The sequence below is a fragment of the Sphaeramia orbicularis genome, chromosome 22, assembly GCF_902148855.1.
Source record: "Sphaeramia orbicularis chromosome 22, fSphaOr1.1, whole genome shotgun sequence".
Lineage (NCBI taxonomy): Eukaryota > Metazoa > Chordata > Actinopteri > Kurtiformes > Apogonidae > Sphaeramia > Sphaeramia orbicularis.
Genome location: NC_043978.1, coordinates 18,909,531 through 18,934,375, shown reverse-complemented (window position 1 = coordinate 18,934,375; position 24,845 = coordinate 18,909,531). Strand labels below are relative to the sequence as shown.

The following is a 24,845-nucleotide window of genomic DNA, read 5'->3' as shown; positions in this document are numbered from 1 at the left end:
AAAAAGAACCGGTTCTCGATTCCCATCCCTAAGTTTAACCTTATAAAAAGTAGAAAAAACATTGCACAAACTGCACAAATTTAGCTCTAATGTACTTCCAGTGGCTGTTGAATGGGAATATTTGTGCATTGTGAAATTCTGCACAAGACAAAAGATGGTAGACATGTTTTTGGTACAACCCTGGATCCAGTTTTAACCAAAATAGCATTAAGTCAACCACCCACCTGAGGCTTTTCTTCCATAAAGTCTTCATAATAAACAGCTCTGAAAGCCAAGTATCAGTAAACATGTGGATATTTTTGTTAGCAAAGACATGACAATCAAATAGAACCAAACCAGTGAATCTCTACCTGTAATGCACTGCAGGATTTCTGTAGTGTTTTTGTGTTTTTATGCACTGTTGCTGTTTATACTGTAGGTTGTTATATTTGGATGTTTACAGACAGTTAAATAATAAATAACTAAAACTGACTGCTTATATTAGCTGATGAAGCAGCAGCCATGTGCATTAACATGTAAAACTGAGGACAGAAAACACAGAGATGCACCTAGAATTGTGGTACATTTCCATCACTGATAAACTGAATTTAACTGCAAGACCAGTGAAGATTCACACCCATACATACAAGTACCTAAAATGCTCCAAAAACACTGCAGCAGCTGTTTTAGCATCAGTAACACAACAATTGTCTTTGGTGAGCTGAATATCAACTAGGAGCCAGATGCTCTTAATACAGCCTGAGGCACTCCAGAAAAAACATATTTAACTTTTGCTTAAAAATAGTAAAATTAAGCAGAATATTCTGAGTGTGAGGGATAATTTGTTAGTATTGCATGCAAAAGAAAAAAGACAAAAAACAAATGATACAGCAAGTAAAAACAGTTTTTTTCTCCAACTGGCTAAATTGTGTAACCCTTAAATGTGAAAAACATATTAAAACCTCATGTTTTTATGCAAGGCTTATTTTCTTATTTTTTATTTATTTATTTATTTACTTATTTACTTACTTACTTATTCAATTATTTATTTATTTACTTACTTACTTACATACTTACTTATTTATCTATTTTTACCATATATTGCGTTTCCTTCATTGGCTTATGTCTCTTTTAACTCAAGGTACAAATTTATACAGCAATTCATAACTTTTAACAACAAGAAACCAAAGGAAAACCCTTTAGCTGGCTTGTAAATAAAAAGTTTGTTTTCTTTTAACCCATAAAGACCCAAACATCCACCAGTGACCAAAATCATTCATTGGTATAAAATGTTTAAAACCTTTTGATCCACTAATTCTATCAATACATGTAAATAATTGGTGTAAAATGCAGTTTGTCATCTTTTCATGGTCATCAGATATGACCCATTTGGACGTTCAGAGGCTCCATAGTGAACGTGGAAACACCGTCATCTTCTACAACATTCATTCACCAGTAAAACCCATGGAGTTGGATCAATGACAGCGGAAGAACACACTTCTTTTTACATTCAGTTATTGATATATATTTTGCTGAAAAAAGTAACTTTTTCCTCAGTTTTCTCTGTTTTTGGTACAATAACCCTCAACTTTAATCGGAGCTTTTATGAACATTACATGATCAGTGAATTAAATACAAGAAAATACCAGATTTTCACTGAAAAAAAAACACAAAACATAGTGGATAATATTAAAATAAATAGTGATAAGGTTAAGAAAGGTTAACCCATAAAGACCCTGTGCTACTTTTGTGTCAGTTCCCAAAGGAATTTTTCTGTATTTCTACCTTTCTTAACTGATTTATCACCAATTTTTAAAAAATATTATACTCTGTATTTTGCATTTTTTTTGGCGTAAATCATGTATTGTCCTATATTTAATTCACTTCATGTGGATGTTCATGAAAACTTAGAGTAAATTCAAAGTTAATTCTATCAAAACAGAAAAATGATGAAAAAGTTACTTTTTCAGCAAAAAATATTGCTAACTGAATGTAAAAACAACTGTCTCCATCCACTGTCATTGATCCAACTCCATGGGTTTTACTGTTGAATCACTGTTGTAGAAGATGATGGTGTTTCCACGGTAACTATGAAGCCTCTGAACATCCACATGGGTCATATCTGATGACCATGAAAAGATGACAAACTGTATTTTACACCAATTATTTACATGGATTGATGGGATTAGTGGATCAACAGGTATTAAACAGTTTAGATCAGTAGATGGTTTGTGTCACCAGTGGCTGTTTGGGTCTCTATGGGTTAAATAGTGAGAAAATGTATTTATTTTATTGATTATTTCATAGGGACCGTGCACATTTATAGACATTATCGTATAAAAAAAATACACCTATGTAAATATGCCAGAATTACTAAAAATAACTACTTTTCATCTGCAGTCCCAAGGCAGGTGACAGAAACAAGACATAAAACATTGGGACATTCATTTGGGAACTAACATAAAAGCATCACTGGGTCTTTATGGGTAAAATGCACCTGTTGCTCAAAACTCTCCAGAACACGTACAAAGAAATGCATCTAATGTGGTCAAACATTTAGAGCAAATGAATAAAAGGGTCAAATCTGTAAAGTTAAAAGTCTTAAAGGCAGAAAGCAGCTGGGAGGTAAAGCCAGTATTGATCCCGCTCGGATCAATACTTGACTTTTGTCACTTTGTGGAAAAAAACAGATGAAGCTTTTACTCATCCAAACAATGCCCAGCAGGCCGAGCAGTCTGGGTGTGGGTCCATAAAACAGTCACTGGTGGAATATCACAGGCCCACAGCCACAGCAGCCGCCCAAACGCCCTAACATTAATAACCTCCTCCGACCCCACCCACCCAAAATCCACTTCAAATCCACTCCACAGCCTCCACATGCCGGGGTGTGGACGGAGGGGGAGGGGCGTCCGGCTCCTCCAGGACAGCTGGGAGCGTAAAAATAAAAAAGGCCCTGACCAGCTGTGACTCTGAGAAATGTCCCAGCAGCACCACACCCCTGACTCACTCTGAATCGCCTGCCATTAAATATGCAGACAAATGGAGGGCTTTCTAAATTTATACGTGCACGACTCAGGTTTAATTACACGGGTGAAAGTCTGCGTGTCAGAGGAGTGCAGGGCCCAGCGGTTAGCGGAGAGGCATCATGGGAGTCGTGGTGAGGGGTCGGAGTGTGTTCCACGCATCAAAGTCAGATGTAAGAAATTTGAGCCAACATTAAAGCTAAAAACCTCTCTTTACATGCTTAATTTGACAGATTTTCTGAACAAAATAAAGGCATTCTGTTAATTTATGAACTTGAATCTTACCTGAACGAGGTCACTGAGATCCAACAGCATGTCTGAGGAAACCTGGTTAAGGAAAGTAATTCAGAAAATGTCCAGATGCAATGGTTAAAGACTAAAAGAAATTCACAGAAAAGAAGCAGAAAGTGAAAAGTTCACTGGTCATTGGTGATAAAGGAAATCAACAACACTAGCGGCATTGTACCCGTGGTGCCATTGTGTCTGAAAAGTGACTATACGTTATTGTGAATGGACACAGCAAGAGCAGCAGCAATTTTGTAAAAAATTGTCGTGCTGTTATTTGTTCACTTTATTTGGGAGTGTATATCAAAGGAATATTTTCAAGACACAATTGTGCATTTAGGCAGTTTGCTTATTTCAGTAGCATCAGTTTATAGTACCGTACTTTCCAGGCTATAAGGCGCACCAGAATATAAGCCGCGGCTGACTTTAAGTCGCACCTGACTGTAAGCCGCAGGTGTCCATGTTGTGACATGAGATATTTACACAGAAAGATGGTAAACAGATAGATTATTTAAATATTTATTTCCATACCTTCACTGCTTTTTTCCAAACAGTGCCTGTAACACGGCAGTAAAACAGCAGGAACACGGCTGGTTCAAAAACCCAGAAAAGTTAACAGCCTCAGAAAGGCTCCGTCACACACCTTCTACATCTCTCCTCTGTTGTTGCTCAATGGCACTTCTGTGCTGCAGCTCTATTTCCTTCTTGGACAGACACATCAATTGCTTTTAACTTCAAAGCTGCATCATATGCATTTCTTTGTGTGTTTTCCATGATGAGGGTTTGTGCATGACACGCAAAATGATTGTTAAACGTTAAGCTTAAAACTTCTCCTCTTCGTATCACCTCTTCCACCTGTCTGTCTCACTTTTGTGCTTCCTGCTAGAGCGCCCCCTGGAGGCCGTTAGCCCTTATAAACCTATACTTGAGCTGCATTGCTGTATAAGCCGCGGGGTTCAAAACGAGAAAAAAGTAGCAGCTTATAGTCCGGAAAGTACGGTATATGCAGTGAAATACTGGCTATTTGCATTGATTTATTTCGATCTGCAACAAAGCAAGTCACACACTGTGCTGTAACTGTTGTTAATAACATCAGTTACATGTATACAAACCTGATCCTGTTTCTGTCTTGGTCATGTACTGAAATACATGGAACACCTGTATTTAAGTACATGACCGAAAATGGAGTATGGCGGCGGGGATGAAGACTTGAAAGTAGAGAGAGGCTAAAATCACCGAGCATACCACACAACACTTGAATACGGACATAAAATTGTGCTTAGTAGATAGTCAGGTAATGTTTCTATGTATTTGGCGAGTTTGGCAGCGATCGGGCCTGTGAAGGCTGAGGAAAAGGTGTACAAACGCCCTCTCATGTGATGATGCAGAATGCAACATCGATCAGACAAAGACGCACAGATGGGGATGGACAAAGGCGCACAGAATGTCCATTATAGTAGGATAACAGGAATGGACTTACTATTTAATTTTATTGTGAATTACTTTGGTAACCTACCATACGAAAAGAAGAAATCTGACCGATATCTTTTGTTAATATTATTAGCAGGGGCAAAAAAAGCCATAACTTGAAAATGGTTGTGTGAAGTTCCCCCTTGCCTTCTGGACTGGACACATGTTGTGAATGAAATTTATGATATGGAAAGACTGACCTTCTTATTAAGACTCACTACTGATAAATGTAAAAAAAATACTGGGAAAAATGGAATGTGTATGTTAATCAAAGAAATCCTTGAACTTGTATAATTCTATACTAGTTTGTCCTGGACCTGTCTGTATTTTGTTTGTCTGGAGTTTGAACCTGGATGCTCTAATTGTTGTGGTCTGTCTTTTGTTTGTTTGTTTTTTGTCTACTTTGTGTATTATAAAATGTGGAGATAAAAATAAAGTATAAAAAAAAGAAAGTGAAAAGTTCATCTTAGAATTCACTGAAATGTGAATGACTTCATCATATAATACAAATAACAAAGACAAGACTCAAAGCGCCAGGAGAATCAATAAATGGATCTATAATTTGCTTGGAGGTGTTTTTTGTTGTTGTCGTCAGCCATTTTCAAGATCTAAACACAACTGACAGATTTAAAACGCAGACAGAATTTTGTTTTAAAAATGTAGGAGGAAATATCAGTGTGAACATGACATAAAACAGCATTTTCAAAATATAAAAACTTAAATAGAAACTCACATTAAAAGTTAATTCAACTAAAAATGAAATTGATAAAAGTCCAAATGTAATAAAAATAAAACTTAATGGAATAATCTATTAGACCTTGCCTCTAATACAGTAAAACCTGCACAACCTCCTTGCAAAAGACATGAAATGACTTTAAATTGGGTTGTTAGGAGGGGTTTAATTAGGCTGTAACTCTGAAGGAAAAGAAGCTCTGCCTTAAATCATTCAGTAAAAATAGCGTCTTTAGTCCATGTCAAAAGAAACCAGACTCATCCTTCTCTAAATGCACAAAATAATAAATAAATAAAAATCAGGATAACACGAAGGTGAATCATTTTATACAAAAATCACATGAAAGCTTGTTCCTTTCTTCTTTCATCTTGTACTTTCTTTAAATCTTGTCCTCAACCCTGTGGTCACATTGAAAAACACAATTTGTCCAATATGTCAAATTATACTTTTAGACGGACGAGGAAGAAAATGGAGTCTGTCAAGGTCAAATCTTTCAAACTTTAATTATAAAAGGGCTATATGTAGTGTTTCTACTTAAAAATATTTTTTAAAAATGACCTAAAATGATCAGTGTTTAGAATAAAGAGCTGTGAGGTTCTGCCAAAGTATTGGATTGTAGAGAAATGAACTGAATGTATTTCCAGTGACGGGCTGGGGGACTTATGTGACCACTAGAGGGAGTAGTGAGTCAAAGAACATGACAAAGTGAAAGTAAAAGTTAGAAGCACTGTTTGTGTTCTAAAGCTCTAAATGTAAAAAAAAAAAAAAAAAAATGGAGTTTGATGATGACATGGCAGCATTTCTTCTACATGGGTGAGTTTGATTCTGAGGCTTATGAAGGTATAAAGTTATTATGGGATGTTATTATCTTTGCTAAGTTACCCTTTGTTGATCCACAGTTCAGACTAAACCAGTGTTTTTCAACCTTGGGGTCGCCTGGAATTCAAATGGGGTCGCCTGAAATTTCTAGTAATTGATAAAAATAAAAATAAAAACTTACAAATAAAAATATATGGTGAGTTGACATAGACAATCCCAATCCATAAAAGACATGACAAACTGAAGCTGAAACTGAAGCACTGTGGTTCTGTTTATCTTTCAAATGTTCATTGTGGTCAGTTTCAGATGCTGCAGCTCTTTCATAATTCATAGTATGAGTTCTTGTTTGTTCAGTATTAATTGTCAGCCTTGTAAATCCAAGCTGGACTGACTGTACATATCCTGACCAAGGAAAATAAAATTCTCACTTTGTGCAGTAATCTACACCTGGCTTTTCTGCCTCCATCCAGAATAATATACATTATATACAGGGTGGGGAAGCAAAATTTACAATGAACATTTAGTTGTTTTTTCTCAGCAGGCACTACGTCAACTGTTTTGAAACCAAACATATATTGATGTCATAATCATACCTAACACTATTATCCATACCTTTTCAGAAACTTTTGCCCATATGAGTAATCAGGAAAGCAAACGTCAAAGAGTGTGTGATTTGCTGAATGCACTCGTCACACCAAAGGAGATTTCAAAAATAGTTGGAGTGTCCATAAAGACTGTTTATAATGTAAAGAAGAGAATGACTATGAGCTAAACTATTACGAGAAAGTCTGGAAGATACTATTAAAGAAGAATGGGAGAAGTTGTCACCCGAATATTTGAGGAACACTTGCGCAAGTTTCAGGAAGCGTGTGAAGGCAGTTATTGAGAAAGAAGGAGGACACATAGAATAAAAACATTTTCTATTATGTCAATTTTCTTGTGGCAAAAAAATTCTCATGACTTTCAATAAACTAATTGGTCATACACTGTTTTTCAATCCCTGCCTCAAAATATTGTAAATTTTGCTTCCCCACCCTGTAGACTACATGTCATCTAAAATTAATGTTGATTTGCAACATAGTATAGCAAACTATTACATGATCAAGAACAAATCAATTTTAGCAACAAAAAAAAAGTCTCTGTTTTGAATGTCTGGGGTTGCCAGAAATTTGTGATGTTAAAATGGGGTCACGAGCCTAAAAAGGTTGGAAACCACTGGACTAAACTGTGACAGTTCTGACCTTGTTTGTTCGATTCAACATAGATCTTTAGTTCAGCTACTGACAACACAAAGCATACAGAAAATAGAGGTGATTTGTGATTTTACTGTGGCTGTTTTCAGTCTAAAAACAGAGCTAAGCTAACAGAGCTATAATGTAAACTATCAGCAGTTGAAGGTTGGTTTTAATAATCCCAAATTTTTTAATAATCCTAAATTTTTTTTTGCACTGGTACAGAAAATGAATCGCTTTTCCAATTATTTTGTGCCCTCTGCCATTAAATTGCTAAATTCTGTTGGTGATGTATTCTGGAAGTATTTGTATCGTAACACATTGTTTTGTGTTGTCAGTTTGGTCAACTTGATGAGTTCTACTTGTGAACTGTAATGGACTAACACACCGCATGTGTTTGTGTGTTGATGTGTGCGAACTACTCTGAGAAATGCTATAAATGAATTGCCCTTTGGGATAAATCACGTTTTCTGAATCTGAAAAGTTTGTTTTGGTACCAGACCTCCTCCTGCTGAAAGTTGGAAAATCAATACCACATGGAACACCTTTTAAGAACAGTATAACAAAATACTTGTTGGTTGATGCATTTATTCATGGTACAAAATCGACCTCATTCCAGAAATTTATTATTCACTACTTATGACCTAACCCCTTAACTACAGCCACTTTTAATTGTGAAATCTGTATTTGGTCCGAAAGCTGAGGAAAACACTTGAATTGATCAAATACTTCACTTGAAATTGTGAATTTTGTGCCGTTTACGCAACGATGTCTAGAATCAGACAATAACACTGAATTAACTAATTCAGAACCTCGACATGCCACTGCATTTATTGTTTTACTGCCTTTACATTCAGATCATCAGCAGTGATTCTGATCCAAATTGTTGCGTAATTTGTCATTATCAACTCTTCATGGAATATTCATGGAAAGGTCACAATACTGCATAGAACCACTTAAAAAAAAAAAAAAACATAGAAAAAGACAAAATTTCGTAATAAAACCGTTTAATCTTGGACAGATATTTATTTTGCTTTTTGTCTTAAACCATGTGTTTTCTGCAGGTGACCTTCAGGATGTTGTGTTTTAGGAAGATTTCACATTCAATACCGATCATTTTCTCTTGTATTTCCTGTTTTCACACCTCCACGAGTCACATTAAACAAGTCAAACAGGTTGAGCTCAGCAGCTGCAACAGTCGATCCAACGCGTCACCTCCGTCGTGTCCCCGCCCCCTCTGTGACCTCACACACATCTGCCTCATCAGCCTCTGGACATCCCACCCTCCCTGTGACCGACCCTGCCTGCCGGTCTCCCTGGCAACGGGGTCTCCGTGGCGACAGGTGCACCTGTCTCCAGGCTGCCGGGGCGGATTAGCGGGGGCTCCCCTGAAAAGGCCTCACAATGGAATTGGCAGCAGTGCAGATGAAATGGAAAAGATAATCCCAGCACACGCCGTCTGGAGATTACAGACTCCCTTAATCAGGAAAATAAACGACAGCAGGTCCTTCAACACATCAGGGAAAAGAATAAACTTAACAACTTATTTAGTCCTGGTGTTAGCTGGACTGTTATCCACCAGGGGCTGAGGGCAGATTCTGCTCCATAAACAGTTGTTTTTAGATGCATTTTGTTCTTAGATGAAAGGGTGGAATATTTTGTGCAAAACTGGAGGAGGTGGAGGAGGAGGGGAGATGGTTTTAGATATGATTTACCACATAATACACCCATGAATATTTCACAACATGTTGAAAATGACAAATTATTCAACATGTTCATAATTTGGCTCAGAATCACTGCTGATGATCTGAGTGTGAAGGTAGTAAAACATCAGACATTCACTGCAGCACGGCCTGATCGCAATCAAGAGTACCAGAAAGGGTGCACATATAGCTAAAAAATAATAATGCTCTATCAAAAAAAATAAGACAGGCCATTTTATTTGTCTGATATTTCTCTTGTAAAGCCCAAAATATTTTTGTATTATGGTGTCCACTAAGAATTTCGCAGGCTTGCCCCTGTCAAATCAGAAATTATTCAGTGTACGGACACTCCAGCCTAATAGCCTCCATATTTAATGCCTACAAAGATATACAAATGTTTCAGCACTCAGGATAATCATGCATTGTTTGTTGCATAGATGTCGTGTCCAAAGCATGCGTGCTGAAAAATTCCATATATTGACAGAAACAATAAAATTCGACCCACATATTTTGAATATGGTGTACGGACACTACTTGGTGTACGGACTCTACAAGATTGGAATGGAAATCTGGTTTACCACATGGTCGCATCTCTGTTAGATCTGTAACTAAGTCTTCCTGGTACAGGAGTAAATAAACATTTGTGAACAAGTTATAGCAATATATCTATAAGGCATATACGTGATATTATTGATGGAAGTATATTGGTGTACAGACACTACAGGAATTTTGGTGAACAACGCACCATTGAAAACATGCAGTTCGACGTAAACATCCGTTTGCCACATTGTTCCCAAATTTTCTGCAGCCAGGGAGCATATCAAAATCTGTCTAGTTGTGTATATTTAGTCATAATAATACTGAAATATCAGGTTCCCATTCTATTATTACAATTAAAGGGCTGTAAAAGAAGGGTTTTCAGAACAAAATGATTGATTGTCTTAATACTGAAAATAAGAATTGTTAATCAAACAGCTGTTCAACAAAAAGGATCAATAAATGAAAACCAATGTGATGTGTGTATTTTGTAATAAAAAAGACACAGGAGTTGAGTAGTAATTATTTTTTGTGTTACAAAGCATTATGTACAATAATTTTGCTCTTATAACAATAAAATTGTGCTCGTTTTCACGCTCATTGGGTCGCCATTTTATCAGTTTTTATCGGATTTTCTTCAAAGTTGGAGGATTGCAAGATCTAGTAATAAGATGGCCAAAGAAACATTTCGGGAATGGTTTTGGGGGTATCTTTTTGCAATACTGATTAATAACTGATGCAAATATACTTGTACACCTTGATTGTGATCAGGCCGAGCAGCATGTTAAGGCACTGAATTAGTTATTAATAACACCAAGTGCCGTTGTCTGATTCTAGTCGTTGCATAAAGGGCACAAAATTCACAATTTCAAGTGAAGTATTTCATCCATTCAAGTGTTTTCCACAGCCTTCTGACCAAATAAGATACTCAGTGTACAACTGAAAGCAGCTGGTCGCCTGAAATTTCTAGAAATTGATTAAAAATAAAACTGGAAAAGCAGTCGGAGAGAGCAGACCTCCGCCAAGGCAGATCAAAGGTTTGCTAGTAAAATAAACGTATATCCACAAGTAATATTTACTTGATGATCGTCCTTGTAGAATTTACTTACAAGTTTAAGTACAAATACTTTCCTAAGTTTTCTTAAGTAAATAACACCCAATTTTTTTCAGTGTACCAAGTAAAAACTCTAATAAAAACTTGAAGAAAAAGATGGATATATAAAGAGAAGTAGAGTTCAGATAAATGATCTGTCTGTGGTGTGAAGGTAGATGAATGATGTAGCCGGTCCTCATTAGATTAAACTTCATATTAGACTGATCTTTCCTTTCCTCACTTTATCTTTGTCCCCATTCTCCCTTGCGATGACATTACAGACTCAGCCAGCTGTGGAAAAGGAAGTGAACGCAGCTATTTTTACCCAGGCTTCACTCCAAACACACAACCGGTAAACAATGCAGCAGGAAAGCATTACACCCTCCTCAGCCCTCTTTCATTAGGAAAACTACCCCCGACGCCCTCAGCTGCTGTTATGTAACACCATCATCCATGGAGGCAGAGCGAGCGGGGAGAACACCGGCAACAGCACAGCGAGTACAAAACCCAAAGCGCCGCTGAGCTTATGAAAAAAGGATGAAGTTAAAAGTCCCATTATCCTGACCGCAACATCAGTCCACATTAACACATCATGGAAAATGAAGAAAGACAGCGGCCTCCACTGGATCATGCCAAAAGTAATCTGAACGCCATCAGTTTGAGACACAACCCACATGAGGTTTAAATGAAGAAACACGGATTTAACATCTTGACGTTACATGGACAAGATTTATTTAACCTCATCCTGATCTGACTTTTCATGTACAAAGTTATTCCACCTGATGTGAAATGTAGGAGAAGGAGAAACTGTTGGATTCAGTTCCGTTTACAGAGAAAATATCCACCTGTTCAAGGATGTTGGTTTCTGATTGTGGAGCTGCAAGGAGGAGATGAAAGGAGGAGATTCAAGGAGGAGATTCAAAGAGGAGATGCAGGGAGGAGATTCAAGGAGGAGATTCAAGGAGGAGATTCAAAGAGGAGATGCAGGGAGGAGATTCAAGGAGGAGATTCAAAGAGGAGATGCAAGGAGGAGATTCAAGGAGGAGATTCAAAGAGGAGATGCAGGGAGGAGATTCAAGGAGGAGATTCAAAGAGGAGATTCAAGGAGGAGATTCAAAGAGGAGATGCAGGGAGGAGATTCAAGGAGGAGATTCAAAGAGGAGATTCAAGGAGGAGATTCAAAGAGGAGATGCAGGGAGGAGATTCAAAGAGGAGATTCAAAGAGGAGATTCAAGGAGGAGATTCAAAGAGGAGATGCAGGGAGGAGATTCAAGGAGGAGATTCAAAGAGGAGATTCAAGGAGGAGATTCAAAGAGGAGATTCAAAGAGGAGATTCAAAGAGGAGATGCAGGGAGGAGATTCAAGGAGGAGATTCAAAGAGGAGATTCAAGGAGGAGATTCAAAGAGGAGATGCAGGGAGGAGATTCAAGGAGGAGATTCAAGGAGGAGATTCAAAGAGGAGATGCAGGGAGGAGATTCAAGGAGGAGATTCAAAGAGGAGATGCAAGGAGGAGATTCAAGGAGGAGATTCAAAGAGGAGATGCAGGGAGGAGATTCAAGGAGGAGATTCAAAGAGGAGATTCAAGGAGGAGATTCAAAGAGGAGATGCAGGGAGGAGATTCAAAGAGGAGATGCAGGGAGGAGATTCAAGGAGGAGATTCAAAGAGGAGATTCAAGGAGGAGATTCAAAGAGGAGATGCAGGGAGGAGATTCAAGGAGGAGATTCAAAGAGGAGATTCAAGGAGGAGATTCAAAGAGGAGATGCAGGGAGGAGATTCAAGGAGGAGATTCAAAGAGGAGATGCAAGGAGGAGATTCAAAGAGGAGATTCAAGGAGGAGATTCAAAGAGGAGATTCAAAGAGGAGATGCAAGGAGGAGATTCAAAGAGGAGATTCAAGGAGGAGATTCAAAGAGGAGATGCAGGGAGGAGATTCAAGGAGGAGATTCAAGGAGGAGATTCAAAGAGGAGATGCAGGGAGGAGATTCAAGGAGGAGATTCAAAGAGGAGATTCAAAGAGGAGATGCAAGGAGGAGATTCAAAGAGGAGATTCAAGGAGGAGATTCAAAGAGGAGATGCAGGGAGGAGATTCAAGGAGGAGATGCAAGGAGGAGATTCAAAGAGGAGATTCAAGGAGGAGCTGCAGGGAGTTGGTGTGAAAGAAGATGATACAGGAGACAGGGTCAGATGGAAGCAGATGAATGGCTGAAGTGATGATTCCTAAACAAAGCAGCCCAAAGTAGTAGTAGTAGTAGTAGTAATAGTAGAATAGTAGTAGTAGTAGTAGTGGTTGTAATAGTAGTAGTAGTGGTAGTAGTAGTAATAGTAACAGTAGTAGTAGTAGTAGTAGTAGTAGTGGTAGTAGTAGTAATAGTAACAGTAGTAGTAGTAGTAGTAGTAGTAGTAGTAGTAGTAGTAGTAGTAGTATTAATAGTAGTAGTAGCAATAGTAGTACTAGTAGTAACAGTACTAATAGTAGAATAGTAGTAGTAGTAGTGGTAGTAGTAGTAGTAGTCATAGAAGTAATAGTAGTAATAGTAGTAGTAGAGGTAATAGTAGTAATAATAGTAGTAACTTATAATGTATTGTAAATTATGCAGATTATCAGTTACATAGTTACTAAGTGTAATATACATCAGTTTTCCTAATCTGTTTACTGTGGGTTATTTACATTATTAGGACTCTAAACAGATGTTACTATGTAATAATAAAGCTGAATCTAAAGTCACACCACCTAATGTTACAACCACCCCAGTTAAAAATCTACAGAAGTACCAAATATATTCAGACCAGTGAGAAACAATCAGATTTGATGACATTTAAGGACCGCCATCTAATGATTATATGAGCCTTTTTTTTTTTTGACTTTAATTTGATTCAGGATAAGTTGATACAAATGACAACACCTGATCTGATTAGAAAAAGAGCATCAAACTGAAAGGTTTTGGAGGAGGTTTGTGCTCAACAGTTCTGTGTTCTACTCCAACAGTAAAATGTGTCACCTGGATGTCATTTCTACCTCATGGAACACAGTGTGTAAACAGGGTCAGTGGAGGATACGTGGCGTCCCCTCGGTGCGACAGACCATGTAGAGGCAGGCGGCGATGACGTGAGTGGTTTTGCGTCCGCGGGTCAGCTTTTTGGTCAGAGCCATCCTGTAGAAGTTGAAGGCCGTGTCCAGACAGTGTTTGTTCATCTGCAGCTGGTGACCCAGGCTGTTGATGTGCTGTCGCGCTAAAGACATGCACAAAGAACACAGTCAGTACACAGGGGAAAGAAAGTATAGTGGGTCAAGATAAATCTGATGAAAGACAATGAAAGAGCATGTATAAATGTGACAGGCTTTAATAAGGAGCCGCTTACGTGTAAAACTGTTATGAAATGAACAGAGTTAATTTTGATATGTATAATATTTTTACCTCCACCAGGAGGTATTGTGATCACTTTGCTTTGTGTGTTTGCGTGTATGTTTGTTTGTTAGCAAGATAAATCAAAAAGTTATGGATGGATTTTCATGAAATTTTCAGGAAATGTTGATACTGGCACATGGAAGAAATCATTAAATTTTGGTGGTGATCGGGGCTAGGGGGGGCAGATCTGTCTTGGTGGAGGTCTGCGCTCTCCGAGTGCTTTTCTTGTTATGTTTTGTGGAAGCTTGGTCAGAGTTTATTTTGATATGGACAAGATTTGTTAAGTTACGGTGGGGAGCTCACATGGGACTTTATGGTTAGTAAAAAAAGATGGAGTAAGGGGGCGGGAGTATATAAATTGAACTTCATCCTGCTCCTTTTCGAATAGTTTTTTTTTTTTTTCTTTTTTTATGTTTAGTCTTTAAATGTTGATACTCGAAATGAAAAATAAACAAACTAGAAAAGCAGTTGGAGAGTGCAGACCTCCACCAAGGCAGATCAGCCCCCCCAGATCTCCACCAAAATGTAATCATTTGTTTCTTGTGCCAGTATCAACATTTCCTGAAGATTTCATCAAAATTCATCCATAACTTTTTGAGTTATCTTGCCAACAGACAAACACACAAACAAACTAGAAAAGCACTCGGAGAGCGCAGACCTCCGCCAAGGCAGATAAGTGGGCCCCCGTGGGCCCCCGTGGCCCCCCCACACTCCCTACCTCCCGATCACCACCAAAATTTAATAATTTGTTCCTTGTGCCAGTATCAACATTTCCTGAAATTTTCATCCAAATCCGTGCATAACTTTTTGAGTTATCTTGCACACAGACAGACAGACAAACAAACAGACAAACCCAGATGAAAACATAACCACCTTAGTAGAGGTAACAAGTGGTTCCAGGCACAACAAACCCCGCCCCTCACACGTATTGCATCTTATTTTGGCATCAGTCTAGCTGATGTCATCATGTCTATGCATGTGCTGATGTCAGTATATCAATTGCCTCTATACATGTGCCAAGTCTGAAGTAAATTGAAACAAAATTGGTGTTTTTATAGAAATTTGAAACGTCGCCCATTATAAGTAAATGAAAAAAAATAAAATAAAATTTAGAAATTCAAAAAAAATTTGAACATTGTGAACTACTTTTCCCAAAATGTAATCACATTTATTCTGGGCCACTGGCAAACTATAAACCCAATTTGGTATGAATTTAACCAATAGTTTTGCTGCTAGAGTGTGAACAAACAAACAAACAAACAAACAAACAAACAAACAAACTAGGGCTGCACGATACTGGAAAAAAACTGACAACTGCGATTTTTTAAACTCTGCGATATATAGGCCTATTGCGATGTGAAAAAATACTCAGGAGGATATAATAGCTGTGTGGTGCCGACGTAAATGGTCAAACTAATTAGTTGTATTTCCTCTAGTTGTGGCAACAGATGCAAGACACTATTGACACAGAACACGTTTCAGTATCATCCTTCTTGTAGCTGAAATAATTCCAGATAACTGATGTTGCTTTTCTTTTTGGCACCAAGTCTTAATTTTCAGTGATTTTCTCTTGTTCATTGCTCATTATCTCCGCGCCAAGGAGGTTATGTTTTCATCTGGGTTTGTTTGTTTGTTTGTTTGTTTGTTTGTCTGTTAGCAAGATAACTCAAAAAGTTATGGATGGATTTGGATGAAATTTTCAGGAAATGTTGATACAAGGAACAAATGAGTACATTTTGGTGGTGATCGAGGGGGGGCTGATCTGCCGTGGCAGAGGTCTGTGCTCTCTGAGTGCTTTTCTAGTTTTTCAATGTTGTTACCAGCGACTCATTCCATGTGCTGTAGACATTGTCCCAAGGAAGCTAAATACACACATTGACATGAATCCAATCAGTTTCAGAGAAATGTAGACATCGTTGACCCCGAGTTTGATCCTTCAATGTCCCTCAAGGTCAAAAGTCATGGACCCAAATGAAAAACTCCATATATGACATCACCGGAAATAAATTCAGTTCATATCTCTATAATCCAATACATCACAGCTGTTTACTCTAAACTCTAAAGATAATTGTATGCTGTTTTGTTGACATTGTAAAGTACAAATACTACATATAGCCCCTTAAGGAGGTCATAATGTTTTGGCTCATCGGTGTAATTTCCGCTGATGGATAAATGTAGCGCCTAAATATGCAGCTGTATTTCAGACCAGGTGGAATGTGTGCTATGAGATAACACAGAAGCATCAATGAGACGTAACGGGATGTATTTAGACACGGCTGGCTTCTCTGTGCAGACGCGTGCAAGGGGAGCATTATATGCATGTGAACAATGCATTCAGCATTCGCAACTGTGTCAACACATGCGTACACATGTACAGAGCGCATGTGTTTCCTGTCAGACACACCAGCACAATGCGGGGGGAAAAAAATGAGTTTGTAATTACAGCCACGTCGCTGCAGTGTGTTAGCGTCGATGACCTCGGAGGAGCTCAGCGTGTGGAGGATCCTCACACTTGTAACCAGATGTGTGTAACCTACTGAACTGAGTACGACGTCTGGGAATGTGGAGACTCTGAGCTCATCACGTCTCATCAGTCTCCTCAGTTAAAGATCCCAAACTGGCCGATTTCAACATCAGCCCTGACACACACTTGCTTCATGCCCTGAATCTGTCTATAATCATGTCAACTGCTGAAGTTCTGGTGGTGAAATTACAATAAACTTCCTGTTCTGTTATACATCAGCTGATTCTTTCTTTTTGCAGGTTTGTTGATACATCGTATTGTACATAAAGTTTTTTACTTAATGTTTTTCCATGTAGAGTTTCTTTGTTGGTCTGTGTATGTAGTTTTTAAATAGATATTTATGTGGGTTTTGGGGTAGATTAAACCTAATATTCGTTAGGGATGTCCCGATCCGATCTATAGATTGGTATCGGCTGCCGATCTGGCATTTTTTGGAAGATCGGATCAGATTTAGTCTCAAGATCAGACCGAACCAGACCCAGTTCTGGGGTGGGAGTAAATACACATCCTGCTCCCTCAAATTAAAGTTTCTGAAGGTAGGGGAAAGGAAAATGAGCTGCACAACAACAGAGGGAAGCTTAGAGGAATTAGTAAAATGTCTATACGTTTAACTTTCACTTTAACGTGAAAGTCAGGTTTTTTCAACCCGCAGGGCTTTTGTGGAATTATTTGACCTGACCCAACCCATGCTGCAAATAAACTGACATTCTTTTGACCCGCCCCAACCTGACCTGTGAGTAACCCGCTGATGTGTGCATCACTAATGTACGGCGCAGAACACACCCTCATATAATACCTGGACGGCTACAGCAGCGGCAAACATACAGCCCGTGGGCCAAAACTGGCCCAACAAAAGTTCTAATTTATCCCACAGTATGAATTTGGAAAGTGAAAAAATTATACTAAAGTTATTAAGAGTCAAAGGTGTCACAGCGTTTTAGTTCAGGTTCCACATTCAACCCAATTGTGATCTCAAGTAAAATACTAGCATAATAACCTATAAATTATGACTCCAAATTTAAATCAAAATGTAAAAAGTTGGGACAGACAGACGGACGGACAGACAGACAGACAGACACTTTATTGATCCCCGGGGGGAAGTTCAAGGGTTGGGTCGGTACCAGCAAAACTAATTCTTTAAAAATCGGATCGGAAGCAAAAAAAATCCAGATCAGGACATCACTAATATTCGTATCCTCTCATTGTTTTTCTATAAATTCAAGCTCCTGCACCACCTGCATCTTTAAATTTATAGTCCCACTTTGACATTAACCATGGCTGTAACTGGACACACCCACATGTAGGGACAGGAATCGAGAACCGGTTCCCAATAGCTCAACTGGAATTGTTTGCCTGCCTGCTTATCAATTCTGCCTTCGTTGTGCATGCATGCCCGATGACGTCACACGTACACTACACTGTTTTGGTTTAGAACGTAGCCGACATGCAGGCAAAAACACTCCAAAGTTTAGCTATATTTCACACGAAAAGATGACACCAGGGCCACTGGTAACACTTGCAAAACTTCCATTTCTTCAAAGGGGGGAAATCCCTCTAATATGCTAAAACATTTCTCCACACAGCATGCAATTTATTTGCAGGAATACCACGTGTTTGATGTGCTACTTAGCGCAAACACCAGGGCGTCATCCGGGCCCGGTTCTAGGGGGGGAGGGGCAGCAAACATCCTGCCCCCTCAAATAAAAGTTTCCGAAGGTAGGGAAAAGGAAAATTAGGTGCGCAACAGCGGGAGACAGACAGATTAGTAAAGCGTCTCAAGTTACGCTTTCACTTTGTACAGTTGTATGGCGTGACCTGCCCCCCCCCACCTGCCCCCACACCCCTACCTACCGACACATGTTGAACTGAAAGGTGTATATAAGTTCACGTAAACACTGTCACATTCATATGCTTGAGCCATCTTTGCAAATACCCCATTGGTCAGTCACTGAGCCTGTTGACATGACCATAAAAGTCCAATAACAGGGAGTAATTGGATAATTGTAATAATCAGATTGAACACATTTACATGCACTATATGTGATAATCCAAAACCATGGTTTAGACGCTCCAGTCCACTATCGGATTTCTTTCGGAGTACATACGCACATAGTGGTGGTAGAGTAAAGTAAAGTTCCTGTTATTGTTTTCCGCTCTTGTTTGATTCCATAATTTCCTTTCACTATTATTTTAATTGTGTTTCCACATGTGCAGATGTAAAAGAATTAAATAAATCAGATGAACCTGTACACATGCAGGAAGACATCTGAGTACTGGAGACAAATCCAGGTGTGTTAATCTGATTTCTCATAATCAGATTACTGCTGTTATCTGATAAAACAGATCAGATTACCCAGTTTACATGGTGTCTTGAATAATCTGATATCTCCAGAAATCAGATACTGATCGAAGTATTGGTGTGCATGTAAACAGGCTCTGTGTGTTGATGTACATGAAAAAGCAGATGTTTATGCACTCGCCAACTCTCTGCTACAACCCAGATCAGACTTGGAACTCTTTAGAAGCTGGAGACCCAAAAATTCACAAGCCTAAACTCACATCTTGTAAATTTAGAAACCTAACAGCATGAGGTACAAAGGAAAGTTTGATATCTGTTGCTTTGGTTGTTCATTTCAGTTCGAACCAGCTGCTCAGAACAAGACGGAACCTAATTGCTCCCCTTCTTCCGACAGAGTTGGTGTCACAGACGATAAAGTAGGGCAGAGACTGAGCGCTGCTGCTGTAATTAGGACTCTTCTTCTTGAGTTTTAAACACTAAATTAAATGTTACTTCCCTGACCTTAACGTGACTCGACGGCTCAAACATCAGAACAGTGACTGATCCCTTATTCAGCTCGGCTAAACTCAGAAATAAAAACAGCTTATTATACGCCAAGGACCAGAAACTGGGACGCCTCAAAGCAGAGCAGAGTTTACATGAGAACCAATGGATGTGTAATGATCCACTGAGGATGTGAATAAAACCTGGATTAAAAACAGGAAAGTGGTTTCCTTATGACACATGTGATTTCTGACTCTTGCTTTGATGAAGTTGTTTGAATGAAAAACCACTGACACTTTTGGAAAGGACATAAAAAATATCTGAAGTCTATGTTATGGAGAGTAGATTTTTTTTTTTTTTTCATTTCTTTGAGACATTCTTCTGAAAAATGAGAAAAATATTGGAAAAACTAGAAGCAGTTCCTGAATCAGAGTTTACGGAAACTGCTGGCTACAGTCCTTTTCTATTCCCACTGGCAATACTTATTATTTCTTCTATACTTTGGATCTGGTGATCTGTCTCACCTCTAACAAGATGGCCTCTTTACTTTGTTTTTTTTTTCTTCTCTTAGTCTAATTTGCTGTAATGATTGTTTCTCTATCTTGTTAAAAAGCAAAAATGCCCAATAAAAAGAGTTTAAAAAAAAATAAACAACTCAACAAAGTTGTTAAGTGCTTTTGCTCAAATATTGTCCAATTGAAGAAAACGTACACAGAAAAATAATGATAACTGATAAGATAAGATAAGATAAGATAAGATAAGATAAGATAAGATAAGATAAGATAAGATAAGATAAGATAAGATAAGATAAGATAAGATAAGATAAGATAAGATAAGATAAGATAAGATAAGATACACAAGATGCAACAGACAAGGCACTATACATTTTTGCAGACAGTCAGTTAAAAACTAAATATTTCAGTTCATAAGTTAAAAGTAAATAAATAAATATTATTGCAGATTATAATTTCCCAGTCTGGGCTTTCAGTGCAGAGTTCAGTGTGTTTATGGCTTTGGGAAAGAAACTGCTCAGTCTGAAATAAAATGAGCAAAACACATCGAGTCTAAAGAGTTGTTTGGTTGTAAATTCGTTCTAATATTTTTGTTTTGGATGGTTACATTAGATTTATCTGTACAACCATCTATTCGTGATGCAGCTGAGATTGTTTTCATGCAGAATCATTACTTCTATGATGACACCTGAACTCACCCTGACAAAGACAGTAGTATATTTAAGACTCAACCAAAAGGGAAAGTCATACACTACAGACTTCCTCTTCCAAGTCATAACTGTTAAATCTCAGCAGAGACAAAGTGGAAGTAGCCAATAGTGGATTTTTAAAGGCCCATGTAATACAGAGGTGAAGTCTTCCCTTCTGTTTGGGTCCCATGTGACCTGATTCTGGACAAAAAGCTGCAGCGAGGAACAAGTACATTTTTGATCCTGTTTGAATTATGTCGTCAATAACACGTATGAGATCATTTTAAAGGTCAGGAAAGTAGCAGTTTGTTGTAAAATGACTAAAACTGTTGGAGTATCAGACTGAAAATACATAAAACAGAAATACAACCTGACTACCTGATCCTAACTCTGTCTCCACAGACGGATCAGAGCTGCTGAAGATGTCTCTGCAGCTTCACCACGACCACACTTTTAACCTTTTAAAAACTCTCCAAGAGTGTGGTGAAAAATGAACCAAAAGAACACAGCTTTTAGCTGTTTTGGTGTTGGTAACGTGCATCACATGCAACAAAAGATGCAATCCACTGAGCTGTTTAACACAAAATTACATGTTATTTTACTGTCTTTATCTCAAACTGCCACTTTCTTAACTTATCTATATTATAAAAGCCAAGTGGCCTCTGTGTGTGTGTGTGTGTGTGTGTGTGTGTGTGTCTCAGTATTCACACATAATCCACAAAGAGCTGACTGCTGCAGTTTGGCATACTTATGAATTTATGGTAAAGGAACAGACTAGCGATAACAACAAGTTGATAGGACCAATATTTTGGGAGATATTAGTAATTTTGGAATGCAATAGCCCTATAATCATGTTGCTGTACCCAGAATGCTTTGGCAGTGACTGCTGGACAAATACAGTACAGCATGCACAAATACACAACAGCAGAAAAACTACCACATCTAGAATCTGAGGATCCCCACCAGTCTATGCGCTAGTAACAATTATTACCTCCGCCAAGGAGGTTATGTTTTTGAAGGCGTTGGTTTGTCTGTCTGTCCGTGTGCAAGATAACTCAAAAAGTTATGGACAGATTTTGATGGGGATGGGGGAGACGATAGATCTGTCTTGGCGGAGGTCTCCACTCTCAGAGTGCTTTTCTTGTTAGTAAGTTGTCGGGGTTATTTTTAATCAGTTACTAGAAATTTCAGGCGACCCCATTAGAATTCAAGGCTACCCCACAGTTGAAAAACACTGGGCTAACCTATCAGTGCATGTCTTTGGATGGTGGGAGGAAGCCGGAGTACCCAGAGAGAACCCACACAGACACAGGGAGAACATGCAAACTCTACACAAAAAGGTCCAACCCCCCATCAACTGGTGATGGAATCAAACCTACAACCTCCACTGCACCACCGTGTCACCCCAATAATACTTTTACACTTATCTTAAATTCTCTTGATATTCGGTGTGGACCGCAAAGTAAGATTTTCATTGTATGGGGAAACCAGTTTCTTTACTGTACACATGACAATAAAACACTTAATCTTTAAATGTCCAGTAGCTATTGGTAATGAAGAGAAAACTCCAAGTAACACAGGGTTCAGTGCTCAAAAGGTTAAAACATCTCCTGATGTAGAATCAAACTGGATATTTTGTCTCCCTTGTGAAGATCGATATATTGAAAAACGCTTCAGATTAATGGAGATCACACGCATTCAGCTGCAGTTACATAAATCCTGCCTGGAGCCACTTTAGAAGCAGCATTTAAATCCCAGTCATCACACCTACACTGCAGTACACCACGGACCCACACACGAGGGGCCGGTGATACATTACAGCCCAACACAAATACAGAAATCCATGAGGGGGCGGGATTTGTGCTCCCAGACATGAATCAATCAGCGGGGAGACGGAGGAGGAGCAGACGGCCACCGGGGAAACTTTGAGGAGCACAGAAACGGAGCAGAAGAAGAAGAAAAGATGCTGCTGTGAGATGCCTGCAGACTCTCAGAGCCACAGACGGCCATAAATCTCAACACACACACATGACAAAGCTATTCCCACAAGCGCACAAACACTGACAAACACACCAAACTTTAATATCCCGAGGCTCTGAGGCACCCGCACACACTTAAAGGAGCATTTCATCATTCGGGAAACATGTAGACGTATGTGACTATGCAAGACATGACGTCGGAGGCAGCTGTTTAGGTTTAGCTTTAGCACAAAAACTGGAAACGAGGAGAAACAGTAAAAACTGCTCCATCCAAATCCCCGTCCCCCCAAAAAAGGGATTTTTTACCCTGAAGGAGGTTAGGGCTGTGTATTGGCAAGAATCTGGCGATACGATACAAATCACAATAGTAGGATCACAATACGATATATCATGATACTGCTAAAAAGGAATTTTTTGTTTGTTTCTTTTTTTAAATGTTTATTTCCTTGAAGAATTGAATTACACCAGAAATATGCACAAATACTAAACACATTTTTGTTTGATCAGAACAGGATCTAATGCTATATCACAAAATGTTCCTGTGTTTAAACTGAAATTCTGTTTTACAGACATTACAGTTTAATATCCTGCTCAAATATTCATATTCTATTATTCATAACTAGCATCATAACATTATTTTTGTGCAATCCCAACAAAAGAACTAACATTATTTAATAAAAGACTGTTAAATAATAATAAATAAAATATAAACAAAAAAGAAAAACAAAAAAACCAAACATGAACCTCCACAATATCTGCATTTGAATAAATACCTAAAAATATCGATACAGTACTTTTTAATATCGATACAGTATTGTGAAATAAAAGCAGCAATTGCAGAACCGATATTTTCTTACACCCCTAAAGGAGGTATGAATGAGGGTTTCTCTAGGTATCTCCAAAACAGACTCGTATATTATAGAAGTCGGACAGTGTATTTATCTTTTAATAGTATTTTTGTACTATGTATGGATGACAAATATTATATAATGCACTTCCTGTTCTGTTATAGATCAGCTGCTTGTTTCTTTTTACAGGTTTGTTGATTCATAGCATTATACATAGAGGTTTTTTCTTGGCATTTTTACATGTAAAGTTTCTTTGTCCGTCTGAATATATCTTAATAGATGTATATGTGGGTTCTGGGGTAGTATTAGAGCTGCACAATAGATCGTTTGAGCATCGTTATCATGACGTACGTGTGTACAATAGTCACATCGCAGGTCCTGCAGTGTAGGAGGCAAATGAATTCAATGTGTTCTCATCTAATTTCAAGGGTTCCTGACACACACTGCACGCAGCGATGCACCAATCACAATCATTCTTAATCAGTTTGGAGTGAGTAGGTGGTAACAATATTGAAAAATGAGCAACGAACAAGAGAAGATCACTGTAAATGAAGACTTGGTGCTAAAAAGAAAAGCAACGTCAGTTATCTGGGATTATTTCGGCAACAAGAAGGATGAAACTGAAACACGTGTTCTGTGTCGGTAGTGCCTTACACCTGTCGCCACAATGAGAGGAAACACAACTAATTAGTTTGACCCTTTACGTCAGCACCACACAGCTATTATATCCTCCTGAGTATTTTTTCACATTGCACGGTTAAAAAAAAAAAATCGCAAGGTCAGTTTTTTCCAATATCGTGCAGCCCTAAGTAGAAAACACCTACTATTGATAACCTCTCATTATTTTCTTAAAATTCAAGCTCCTGCACCACCTGAACCTCTATTATAGTCTCAATTTGATGTTTACCGTGGCTCTAATCAGACACTCTCCTTGCATCTGTTAACCCACCAAGACCCAGTGCTACTTTTGCATCAGTTCCCAAATGAATTCTTCTCTCTATTTAACCTGTCTTAAGTGATTTATCATCATTTATGATAATAAATTACAAATCTCCTCTGTATATAGAAATTTTCCAGTGAAAATCAGGTATTTTCCAGTCACTGATCATGTAGATGTTCATAAAAACTGATTAAGGTTGAGGGTTATTGTATCAAAAACAAAAAATCATTTGGTAACTGACACACTTGTAGCTCTGGGTCTTTATGGGTTCATTGCAGTGAGTAAAACT

General features: G+C 38.4%; 1 protein-coding gene across 1 annotated transcript in view; it reads right to left on the bottom strand.

Moving 5' to 3' along the window:
• LOC115413190 (transcription factor IIIB 90 kDa subunit-like) overlaps positions 1 to 24,845 on the bottom strand; it is a 272,574-nt gene that overhangs the window by 215,764 nt on the left and 31,965 nt on the right. The window contains exons 4-5 of the mRNA XM_030125943.1: positions 13,933 to 14,106; positions 3,288 to 3,319 (exon numbers count right to left, since the gene is read on the bottom strand). Of these exons, the coding sequence (XP_029981803.1) occupies positions 3,288 to 3,319; positions 13,933 to 14,106 (206 nt within the window). The remainder of the gene's footprint in view (positions 1 to 3,287; positions 3,320 to 13,932; positions 14,107 to 24,845) is intronic.